Raw genomic sequence first — 13,159 nt, forward strand, 5'->3', positions numbered from 1 at the left:
TAAGCTTGAGGTTCCCTAGGTAATCTCAAAAGTTGCCTCCATAAATTGCATGATGCAGGATTACTATTCTTGAAAGCCTTTTCATGGAGGGATCTTAAAATCAGTATCAATCTAGTCATTGTGAGGAATGACTCAATATTAGGACCACTTGGCTATAATAAACCAGTAACTTGTACCTGCAAGAAAGCTGTATATGTCTACAGATATTATGATACTATTTGGAATTGGCTAAGGCCAGAGATGCCTTTCTGCATTATTTTTACTTCCCTTTGGAGCCACACATGTCTAAAAATAAACCTGCAACTACATTTTTCTCCCCCTAAAATTTCTGACAATTATATTAGGCGACAATTCTTTCCTCTTTTCTCAGTAGCTACCAAACATATCTTCAATAATCCATTTACTAATAGATGTCTCGTGACTATATTACTACATAATCAGCATAACCCTTTCACGTTTTTTGCCCCTGGCATCCACCTGATTCATCCTTTATGTATTGAATTCAGAAGCCACTAGTCTGGGGCATTTTGCTTTGAATAATATTTACATAAGCAGTTTCATAATATGAAATATTGACCTTTAAAGTGACATTTGGGAAATTTCAAAACATTCTGATATTTGTATAATACAAATTAAGCTGTAAATTATATGGCAGAGAACATAAAATTGTCATCAGATACAATTGCACTCCACTCTTAATGTTTTTCCTTATTGTAAAAGTTATTTTAAAATGAAAGTAGCTTGCTGACAGTACAAATAGATATTTAAACCAAGATTTCTATTGACATAACTTCTTTTTAATTATTATTTTTAACCTTTACTGCCACATTTTTATTGTCATATAAGTAAGCACCTAATAATTTACTCAAATGTAAATGCATTTTTACTCCACCATCCCTCTTAACATACTTCACATTGAAAGTTAAAGACATGCTAATAAGTGTAAAATAAGAATCTTAGTAGGAAGGTCTGCCTAAAGGTACAATAAAAATCAAGATACAATGAATGTTTTATATAGTGTTCCTTCTACCTCTCACACTTGCTTGAAGCCAAGAAAAATATGGAGTCTTTCTAAAGGTTAAATATTTTAGCATTTAGATGACTTTATAAGATTATTAATTTCTAGCCTTTCCAGCAGCCATGAACAATAAAGTTTAACCTCTAAATGAACAAAGTTTTAGCTGCATTGCAGGAGCTGCAGAGATGAATACAAGCCCTAAACAGTTTTCACTGCTATCTAAATCAAATGCAAATGGTTTCAAAGTTTTTTTTCATTTCTCATTAAGTCATTGTGGGTTTTTATTTCTTACATTTATGACAAAAGCAGAGATTAAGTTAGTAATTAGGGACTGTCTGAACTTCTAAAAACCTAATTTCATGATTCTTTGAAAATAAATAATACAGTGGAAAACCTTCAGGCACATATGAATTGCACATTGAGGGCACTACATTGGCTCCATACTGAAACATCCAACTCATACTAAGGAGATGAAATGACAACACAGATTTTGTATGTGATGCAACAAATAAACAAATCAATCGATATTTTAGGCAACTAATTACAAAGACTTAATAACCAGAATTAACAAAGATGAATTTAAACTAACCTTTTAATTCTTCTGATTTACCTGAATTTTTAAAAATATTGATTTCCTTTAATAGGTAAAAGAGTAAAAAAAAAATAATAATTTGTCTTTATATTAGCTGTGGTAATACACAGTTTTATCCTGTGTCTAGTATACATTTTATGCTAATGTTTGTAGCTTCAGTACACTCAAATGAGTCTTTAAACAAGCACCTTTGAATGCAAGAGTGGATTTTTGCTTTGCCACTTTTCAGTGTGCTTTCTGGAATTATCCTGAAATTTCCATTTTGGTATGATCTGGTAATAAGTCAGGTTTAGTTCGCCTGAACATATTTCTCTGGTTTAGTATTAATTTTTCCTTTTGTACTCAAGGCAACTGCAACGTAATTGTAAAGAAGTCATAAAAGCCGTGAGACGCCCTGAGGGAGAAGACTACATGCAGAGCTATACAGAAAGGCACAGAGCTAAATCACAAGCATTACCATGCTTTGTATACACTACACCCCTGAGCCAGGAATTTACTATAGCAATAAGCCGCATCAGCTGCCAGCAGATCTGCACACTGATTTATGCCTTAGGTGTGCCATGATTCATAAAGCTGGTGATTGGAGATCCTCAGCCATCTAAGCAGCACACTAATAACCTATTTAGTTATACCTTGCAGTTGCCAGTACAGTCAGATAAGGTTTGGGGATTACAGAGACCAAGACTCAGGAAACTTGAATTTAATTCCCACTTAACAAGCTTCACTTATACCTGTTGTTTAATCAGTCTGGACTGATATTTGCAAAGTGACTGTGACCTTTAAATGCCCACACTGAGTGACCCTAATCAGCTCCCTAACTTTCAGAAAACATCTGCTGCATTTCATATTCAACCGCTTTGTGGAAGTGTTGTTTTGGGTACCCCTAGCTAAATGTTTTCCCCCAGTTGCACATTTATCACTTTTAAAACTGCAAGGCCAAATCCTTCGCATATTACAGTCACATTCTGTACACATTATATCAATTTAGACAATAGAATTCTTATGACTAGAACTGTTTCTTCCTGTTTACAAGTCACAATTATGTGTTCCAATTTAATTTGGGTTTTGCAGGTATTTTGATAATGATAATAAATTTCCTTTCAACTGAAAAAAATAAACCATATTTTCAAGTTTTATCAACATATTATTCTTGTAAACTCTAGTGCCACACCAATAGGAAGCTTTCTTCAGTCTTCCTAAGAAAATAGGTGACAGTAATCAATTACTTTTAGAAGTATGAAAGACAAAAATCATAAAAAAGTATTGCACCAATCTAGATTTCCCTTGCATCAATACAAAGAAAATACTTAACCTCTCAAATGTGATTAGGTTATCTACAGGTGAATATTCTGTGTGTGTGATTTTATGTAAACATTTTATGCTAAACAGCTGTTACAAAAGCAATTACTGTTTCTGGAAGATACTAACTGAAAAACAAATTACCTTGAATTAAATTACCATATCATTTTCAGAAAAGTTTAAAAATTCCTACTTTCCTCAAAATTATGAGCAGTCCAAAATTAATCAAACTACCTTTTCATATGCCTTTTTTTTATAATTTTTTGGATTTTTTCTTTCTGTTAAACTTAGCCTTACTAATTGGAAAGCTGTTTTGAGTAATTAAAAAAGTACTGGAAGTTTGTTGTGAAATAAAATTTACAATTTAAACTCCATCAGTCAGTATGGAGACAGAAAGAGATTTTGTTTTTAAATGTTTTTAACTTTTAAAAATTAGTTTTGTTAGAAAAAAGTTTATGCCATGTTATATGCAATTATCATAAAAGAGCGTGATTTAATAATGTTCTTCCTTCTTAGAATCAGTGAAAACATTGTGCTTATCTAAAACTGTTTGGTTGCTTAAGTAAAAGTAACAACACTAAGAAATCCCACTGAGACAATCTGGGTCTTGGTAAAGAGAAATGGTTAGATATCAGCCGTAGTGATGTATGGGGCAGGATCAAAAAAGTATACCATACTAACTTAAAAAAACTAAGAGCTGGTTGAGAATTCAAGACACTGGGGCCAGAACGGATGTATTCATCCCATCTATGCAGATTTCATGCTTTCTTTGCTTTACAACTGACACCCACATTAAGATGACATTGATTAATGCGACTGGATTTGCACTGCATGTTAATCTTGGGTTAGGAAAGATATTGATCCAGTAGACTGTATCTTCTTTTCACTGATAAAGCCTTACAGAAAAATGTGCATCCCTTTTCCCAGTCGTGGAACCAGTTGCCAACAGCTGAAGCCTATTTTTTTATGCTGTACTAGTGGATCTTCAGCATTTTTCTCAGGAATGAATGCAAAGAGCAAAAGGGGGAATGAAAATTCCTAGAAATACCACCATGCAGCCGGTCCAAGAAAACATATTCTAGGAGCAAATAAGAGAAGAAGAAGGCTCTGGGACCAGACAAGCAGCTGGGTTTCACTGGGCATCAGTGATGCTTAGGTACCTCTTCCATGTGAACACTGGCATGTGGCTGAGACTAAAACAGGATGCAGTACCAAAATGCAGCACTCAAAGCCAGGGTTATCATACAAAACTGTTCCTACAAGTCTAACACGTTCCTGCAGCTTTGACCTGTACTCAAAAGGAACAGTTTAGACTAGAAATTATGATATATGGCACATACAAATGTCTTTTTGAATAAACAATTTTGATGCCTTCAGACAGATGACTTTGGAAACCCAAAGTCTTTGACAAATAAAATCAGTGGTGAGGTGGTAATATGCATGACTTTTTCCCAAACCCTTGTTCAGAACACTTTAAAAATAACTGGAATATAAGGTTAAGTTTATTGGTTTATTAGTTATATTTGACCCCTGGTATCCTGAGTAGAATAAGCAAGTTATTTGGTGCCAACATTCTGTGTCTCCACTCAATGATCTTCCTGTAATCCCACTGCTTCTATTTAAGAAAGGTTTATGACCAGAAAAAGCTGCATGGTACCTACAGAAGTTTCTTCAGAAATGCTCTTTTCATGTATAACAAAAATGATGACATTTCATTTTGGGATCAAATGAATTGCTATGGTTCCAGGACTTTTATTCCTAAGTATATTGGACTAAAGTATAAAGCGGGTGTTTTTTCACTGATACTAATGCTAGTTGATATAAGGGAATATTTTTATATCTTTTTGAACTCTAACATTTAGCTTCATGTCCAAATAAAGTTCATTTGTGTACATAAATTGGCTAGAAATGCTACTAGAAAAGTGGTATTTAAAAATGTTCATTAAAACTTCTGGCAATAATTCCCTTCCATTTCTTAAACCTAGGTCTAACCATGTGTTGAGTGAGAATAAAGTCTTATGGTGTTAGATTTTTTATGTCACGGAGATGGAAAAACTTTAGAAATGCCACCTCTCATATATATATTTATAGCTACTGAGTAAATTGGTTGAGTTCATTGCAGTGGTAGTGATTTTTATTGCTCTGTAAAAAAAGTATGCAACAAGTTTGTCTTTTTGGAGTCCTTTAGAAATTTTTTAGCAGAAGGAACATTTCCTTCTAATGGTTTTCAGCGACATGAATCAGAGTGCAAAAGAAGACTTATCCATACATGGTGGAAATGCTGCCATGAACAGAAGTTTGGACATAAGTCTCTTGATTTGACCAATCCAAATTAACTTTGATAAGAGTGGCAGATAAAACACCACTGGGATTATTCCAACATAAGAAGACTGGTCTTCATTTCCTTAGACTGGTATGTACAGAAAGGGCATAGAAAAATCTCTTTATTGATAGCAACACTGGAGAAAATTCTTGCTTAATTACCCTTGATAACATATGAATTGTCAGACAGACAAAAAGCAAAACCTCACTTTTGCTTACTTTATCCTTCATCTTTATTTCTTGATTTGACCCTTTACTCTCCCATTTACTGTTTAATTAGTATTACATGAGAAATGCTAGGCGAACAAGGTTGTTGACACCATTCCACTCTTTTCCATTGCCTTTTATCTAGTTGCAGTTTCACTGCTCAACATGAAATCCAGCTGTGGTACCATTTGCAGAAGTAACAAAAGATCATTCTGTAGATGATGTCAATTAATTATAATTATCATCAGGAAATTGCATCTGTTTTATTTTCCGAATATCTTTTGTTCTATGCAAGTCAGTAAATGTTTAAAAACAGTTATCCCTGTGGAAAAGGGAAACATTGATACTGGTTATATGGTGAGTATGCTAAACCAAATGCTTCCATTAATTGTATTGTCAATCTCTTAAATACTGCATTTGATGCAAGACATATTTTTTTTCCTTTTACTGTTATTTCTTATATCTGTTTGGAGGCAGGTTGATATAGAAACAAAGGATCTAAATTGATAATCCAAATCTAAAGGTTTTTTTGTGTCAATGATACAAAATGCTGTTCTTTCTTGAATACTATCTGTGCCTTATCACAGTAATCAGGGCAGAGTGGAATGTTGAAGCTTACATGTTTGTATCTTTTGCTACAGTGCATTGAATGGAAAATAAGGGTAACAGAAAGAAGACGTACCTAGCAGTGTCAAGACACAAGCCAATATTGCTATCAGGGCTCCAGTGCTAAGTCCTGCAGGCAAGATATATGCTTCTGCATTGCATGTCTGAGCAATCCCTTCTGCATCACAATCACACACCCTGATGGTGAGAGTATTAGTGCTACTAAGTGAGGGTGATCCGCTGTCCACTATGAATATTGGCAAGTAGAAAACAGACTGCTCCTGCCTTCGAAATCCATTTCTTTTGGTTAATACTGTTGCAGTATTATCTAGATAAAGGAATAAAAAGAATTATTCACACATTATAAAATATGTGACTTTTCTAAAATACAAGCCTATAAATAATACAGCCCGCTACTTAAAGATTTTATAAAAACATTAATATTATTTCAACAAGTTTACCTTTCCCAGTCATATATTTTTGAAGCTGCAGAGGTAAGATTTAACTAAGAAATCACACACAACTAAACAAGAAGATTTCTATTTTCAACAGAAGAATATTTCAAATATGCAGAGGTCCATATGTTTTTAGCTAAGGTCATGTGTTCACAATCTGGATAGACAGCTGAAGATGAGATCATTATAAAAAGAAAAAAATTACCCTTCAATGATCAGATTAGGTATCTAAATACACATTTCCCCTTCATTTACAAGCATCTATTTCAATTATTTACAGATATGGATATCATATTAATGGAAGCAATGACCATATTAATAGCAGAATACGTTCTGAAAATCAATGAAACCTTTTTCGAATGCAAAAATATTTCAGTCTGTGAACATACAAGGTAAGTGTGCTTGCAACGAAGACATGCTGTTGTTTTCAGACTCTTCTGAGATTCAAGATGGCCATTATAATCAGTCTAAAATGTGTAGTTTGACACTGGTCTGAGTTGTGTGATTAAAAAGCCTGTGTGCTCAAGAAGATGTGTAAAACTCACTGTGTACAACAAAGATTCAGAGCTACTGAGAGGTAGGGAGTTACATCCCCCAGGATGTATAGAACTATTCATTCACTTGGTCTGTCTATCTACTTACCTATCCATCCGTAGACAGATATATTGGTAATCAGTAATTTATTCTGTCATCTATTATGATCTATCTGGCAAAATATGCAAACACCTCTTGATATAACATCATATGAGAGATGCATAAAATTAACTAATGTTCAATGAAATAGCTGCTGCTGTGTCTTGTACCTCCACTGATTTTACAAGCACTATTATTACTTTTATCAAATTACAAGTTCTCTGGAAGAGGGTCTCTTTTCATGAACTGCTTTACAGTTTTCATGATATCAGATTTCTGAACAGTCCTATTCTAATGCGCTTTTATTATTTTGATCATTGCTACTATTAGAGTCTTCAGTTTTAAGCTGCAAACTGTTAATATGGAGAAAATTAAGCATTATAACACATTAGGTAAGGCAATGAAGACCTGCATGAAAGAATTTTATTAGGTCACATATTATACTTACTGAATATTATTCAAAGACTGCTCGTACAAACAGTGTCCTTCAGTGTCCATATGTTTGTTTTTCTTGTTTAACTAATAGGACGACTTTGTAGCTCTGGTTAAGTACTGATCCATAAAAGAGCAATGCAAGAGCAATGCCCTGTCTATTTAGTTCTGTTTGCTACAGCTAATAGCTAAACTGCCTGACACGTGCCCAGCTGCTGTATTGTGCAGTGCAACTAATGAGGGCGGTAATTAGAGTGTGTTCTCAGATATTTTAACTAGCAGAAATGGAATGTCAGTGGGAGTCTTTGAGGAAACAGTTATAAGAAGTCTGTGAAAATATTATAGGCAGTTTTCATTATCAAAAGCATTCTTCAAAAGGGGATATACTTAGTTACTGAAATGATGTGTTTTTCTAAAATCAAAACAAAATCCCTACAAATCACAAAACATCTCCATCTATAGTGCACTCATTTTTTCTGCCCTGAGTTATACTAGTAAGACATGAATTCCTGGACATTTTTCAGTCACTGCCACAAGGTAAAATCTAATCGAGATAAAAAAACTCTAAATACAGTGAAAAAATGTGAAGAGTGACTGATGGGGAAAAAAAAATAAGAGAAGATTTAAAGATTTGATGCTGCTCTGTTTGGCTCAAGGCTTTAAATGACTCAAACAACAGCTTAATTCCTTTGACAAATAATCTAGAGATAAAATTATTTGGCAGACTGATTGTAGTTTTTGTCCTTATCAGAACAAAAGTTTATGTAGGTCATAATAAGCATGCTGCATTGAAAATGGAAGGTGCTAGTGGTGAATATTTACCAAATCAAAATTTTCTTACCTTTGTTATCCTGCAATGTAAAATTGTGGTTATTTGCTGCCTCTGCTGTTAAACTGAAGTAGAACTGATGGCCATTTGGTGGGTCATCCTTATCGATTGCACTAATTTTTTGGATCACCTGTTTTGAGATACATCAGGGTTTCATTGAAGCATATATACATGTACATTACATAACCCCTCTGTTACGTATCACAATATCAAACCTCCCTCAAGTTCTAATCATCTTGCATTTTGGTTTTCTAATCTCCTAAGCATGTAGAGACTGATAATGTGTGACTCAACTCTTTACCTGTACTAAGTTTATTGGCCAAAGCAATGCTCTGCAGGATCTGGGAGAAAGTTTGGTTCTGTCATTCACCAGAGCTTGGAGTACTGAACTGCATAGCAGTGGAAGAAATGTATCTTCTGGGTGGCTCTTAGTGTAGTATCAGTGGCTACAATCAATGCTGTAAACCTTCAGAAGAAAACCGTGATTTTTTTGAGGATTTGAATTCCTGTACTTTTTTTAAAATGTAATGAAAAACAGAATGGCACATCATAAGTATAGTATTATTTTCTGGAATTTCATTACTATTATTTTTAAAATTGCACTTTCTAAAATTCTGTCAAAATCTACCTCTAGAGAAAGTGTCATCACTGCTTAAAGTCCACAAAAAATTGGAAACTCCAATTCTCGGGTCCAGTTCTGATCAGAGGACAGGGAAAAGAGAGAGGTACAACAATAAGAGCATGCATAGTCTGTGTTTCTCAGGAGCACAAGCTAATAAACATAGTGGCTTTTTATCACAATTTAAATTGTGAGGTGATTTTTGAAATGTGCAATAAGCATCTACCACAGGAAGGACAATACATGGGAGAAGGCAAAAAAGAGCAAAGTCTTCCAGGAAATATATGGGATCTATGCAGGTGCAACGTCAACTAGTTTTCTGGAAGTGAGAAGAGAGACTGAGAAAATACATGTATTTTGTGAGGTCTTCCATAGTAGAGAGGAAAAGGTCAAATATGAGGGACACCAAGGAGAAACAACAAGCCATAGATTTAGGACCACTTGGAAGATATTTGGGATCTGAAAATATAGGAATAAAAAATAGGAATATATTCCCCTTGTGAAACTGTGTCCCTAAGGTCCATACTTCCTAGAGGGATTAAAAGTGTGTACTCATTTTTGGAATGGTGGGCATTTAGTCTCAGAATTTGTGTTACTGCTTCCCAATTCCCACAAAAATTAGGAGGAAGTATGCATTCTCAGTATTATTCAAAATTAGGTGAGTTAAGCAAAATGTATCAGTTAGACATGTAAGAAAGGCAGAGATGTTAACACTACTTTCAACCAATAATTTTTATACAAGCATCTCTCTTACTGTTTGCTTGTACTGTTCATCGGGGCCTCATTTTGCTATTATAAGCTGATTTTTCTTCATCTTAAAGCTGGAAGGCTTTCTTAAGGAATGGCTGATTATCTGGTAAAAATAAACGTAAAATCTATCAAGACATACCTGACCAGGCTGAGCATTTTCACACACAGTTGTCTCATACTCCATGGCAAACTCAGGGGCATTGTCATTGATATCAAGGATTGTGATGGCTACATAGCCTCTCCCAATCTGTGCTGGATTTTCTATAGAGAAAAGTCCAATAGAACAATTAAGAGGAGATCCTGGCAAGTAATTCTGAAAGTCATTAGCTATTTCATTTGCATTCTTCTTTTGGAAATGCATGTCAAAACAATTATAATCCCTCCCTCAAATATAAAGGAAGCTCTTGTCTTGATCTTCTGGACCAAAATTTACGTGCTTCAGCTGCTTCAGTTAACCTCAGATTTTACTCTCAGAATCTAACTCACTAATCACAGCATTGAATCAAATCACATGGAAGGATAAGAGCAAGAGCAAGATGATGTAAAATCATCACAAAGCTAGCCAGAGCATCATTACACATACATGAACAGCATGATTGTTATGGGAAAAAAAAACAATTTCTTTTTTTTCCTGAACTTTAGATGGATCAGAAGACAAAACCAGAATTTTATCAGCTATGTGTAAGAGGAAAGAAGGCTGCCTTCTGAAGCAAATCCAAAAATATTTAAAGTGCACACACAACTAAGTATTTCAATACTGTCATTAGCATGTTGAACACCTTAGATATGAATCACATCCTAAACTGATACTCATATCTAGCTATACCAGAGAAGCAAGACATTTTGACACCAAATTTTTCCTCCCCTGAACTAAGCTTATTGAAGACCGAGCAAGGATGAATATAAATTAAAGCAGTACAAGTTTTTCGTGCTCCTAGACTCTCGTTTGTGTGAGGTATGCCCCTTATCTACCTCATCGGTTTTTCTACCATCCAGGAAAATTTTTGTTTTCCGTTTTGGGTTTTTTAGACCAAAATTCTACTTATGAAAATACAAGAGAAATTCAGAGACACTATATAATGAATCTTATTTTTCAGGTTAAATGTTAAATTAAGCTCACTGAAATCAAGACGTGATGATTTTTACAATAGCAAGCCAGAGAACTGATAACTTTTTTATTATCACAGCCCAACAGAGTAGTAACAAAGATAAAATTTGAAGATATTAATTCTTCAAATGTAAAAGCACTTCGCAAAATGTATTCAAAGCAGAACAAGTTTAGGTTTGAACTTGCATCCTAAGATTTCTTGTATCCATTTGAAGCATGACATTCTTTTAAACAATTTTCATCTTACACCAGAAAAAGATACCAAGTATAAAATAACTTCTACAGTGGTACCTTAGAGTCAGGAAAATTTAACCACATTAGCATTCACATCCCCTTTTCTTTATACCTTCTAAGAATGCTGTGGCTGACCAACAGCAATCAATTCTGAGTGCCCTCACTGAGATGGGGTAACCACTCTCCCTTATCTTCCATATCACCTTTCCTGTAATAATTAGTGTGAGAATGCTGACTTAACATATTTTATCTTCCTTTGTTCTTGCATTTCAGATGACAAAAGAATACATAAGGTGAGAAGCAAATGAAATAGCAAAATATTTTAAAATTTTTATCATATAGATTTCTTTTGCATTAAGTAATATGTTATTTTTATCTGCAACAGTTTCCAACTGCCAGAATTTCTCCGAATGAAGTTCATAAAAGCTAAGCCTGAAGCTTTACACATAAACTGTCGATAAAAATCTTTCTATGGATACTTACGACTTTCCATGGCCAAAACTGTGATATTATGAACAGCATTAGTTTCCCTGTCCAAAGATTTGGCAGTTGTAATGACTCCACTGTTGGCATCAATATTGAAATACCTTTCCAGGTCTGTGTTTCGATCTATTGAATACCTAGGAAAAGGATGAAAGAAACTTTTCATTTATGTTCCATTACAGCTTGTAAAAATATTTCACTGATTTCTTATTAGAGGGGAAGTGTTTCCACTGTTTTCTTAGTTTGAGCATTGCTCAGTCCAGTTTCCCTGGGGCATTGAGAGAAGCAAAGACACATGCAAAGAAGAGAGAATTGCACAGTGACTTGTGCTGACAGTGGTGGGGTCCACTCCCACAATGTCGTCTTAAGTGAGATTGTAGGTATTCCTCTGTCTTTTCTTTCTTCCTCTCTGCTATAAAGCAAACTCAGGAATTAATCAAATAGCATCCTCCTGAGAGCCAGCTAAGAGAAAGGTGAGTTGGAATGTGTTACAAGGCTGTACCAGCAGGCACTGATCCCATGGGGGCTGGCAGTCTGAACACAGAATTTCTATCACCAGCAGAAGAGCCCTTGAGTCACCCAGAGCTGAAGGGGAAGGGGGAAAAAGGAAAGATGATGCAGACTAGGGTCAAGGGATTGCATGTCATCACTGTCAGCTCACAGTGCTTTACTGTCATTAGACAAACACAGGCTCATGCCCTTAACTCTTTGGCTTAACATATCTTTACCTCCTGATTTGTTTTAGGAAGGGGAGCTCCTTAGGAGCTCCTTAGCAAACTGAAAACAGCATAAGAGAAAAGGTCAAAACACCTGTGGGTGATTTGCTTATATCCCTTTTGAGAGTAAGGGACAGTTCATTAGGCAGATTTAGATTTACAACTGGAATATTCTTGACATTAGATTTATTATTGGGTCAGATTCTTGCACTCTCATTTAGGTCAAGTATGTACTCCAGAGCACTTGCCTGCACTCAGGATGAATTAAAATGTCTGAACCAGATCAAGTGTGATCATTGCAATTACTGACACACTGATGATATATTATCTTATTGATATAACATAAACCAAATTCTTTGAGCAACATGGAAAGAAAGAATTATGCAAGACAAAAAATTAGACTTTCTAGACACAATGATCTGTTTGTTCTGTGTTGCAATATACCATCTTCTTTACAATGTTACTGTATTTTATCTATCCCTCTTAACTGTATAATTGATGTGCAGAGTCTTGTTACATAATTAGAATTGTTTTGCTGTATTATGTCACAATGAGAGAGAGAATAACAAGTCATAATAACAGCAGTAACATCAATTTTTGTGGATTACTGTTTTCCCTCTTTCACTTTTTCTTTTCTTCATTCATTTTGCCTTAACTGTAGGCCATTTTTCACTTTATTTTTTGCCAGCACTGCTGTTTATTTGGTCAGTGATGCTCTACAGCTGCTTTGTGGCTGGCAAGTTTCCCCACGAGACCATACCTGTCACCTCTGCTATGTAGTCAATCTTGGCAGGCCTCATAGCTGAGATTCAATCTCCTGCCAGATTTCCCTAAGAAATCCTTAGATTTCCCAATT

The 13,159-nt window shown here is 34.9% G+C and overlaps 1 protein-coding gene across 2 annotated transcripts in view; it reads right to left on the reverse strand.

Moving 5' to 3' along the window:
• The window catches only part of CDH7 (cadherin 7), a 92,342-nt gene that overhangs the window by 12,828 nt on the left and 66,355 nt on the right, over positions 1-13,159 (reverse strand). For both annotated transcript variants that reach the window (XM_014870889.2, XM_088172737.1), the window contains exons 8-11: positions 11,588-11,724; positions 9,902-10,023; positions 8,406-8,523; positions 6,121-6,372 (exon numbers count right to left, since the gene is read on the reverse strand). In XM_014870889.2, coding sequence (XP_014726375.1) covers positions 6,121-6,372; positions 8,406-8,523; positions 9,902-10,023; positions 11,588-11,724 — 629 coding nt within the window. The remainder of the gene's footprint in view (positions 1-6,120; positions 6,373-8,405; positions 8,524-9,901; positions 10,024-11,587; positions 11,725-13,159) is intronic.

Source organism: Sturnus vulgaris, chromosome 1 (genome assembly GCF_052056855.1).
Source record: "Sturnus vulgaris isolate bStuVul1 chromosome 1, bStuVul1.hap1, whole genome shotgun sequence".
Lineage (NCBI taxonomy): Eukaryota > Metazoa > Chordata > Aves > Passeriformes > Sturnidae > Sturnus > Sturnus vulgaris.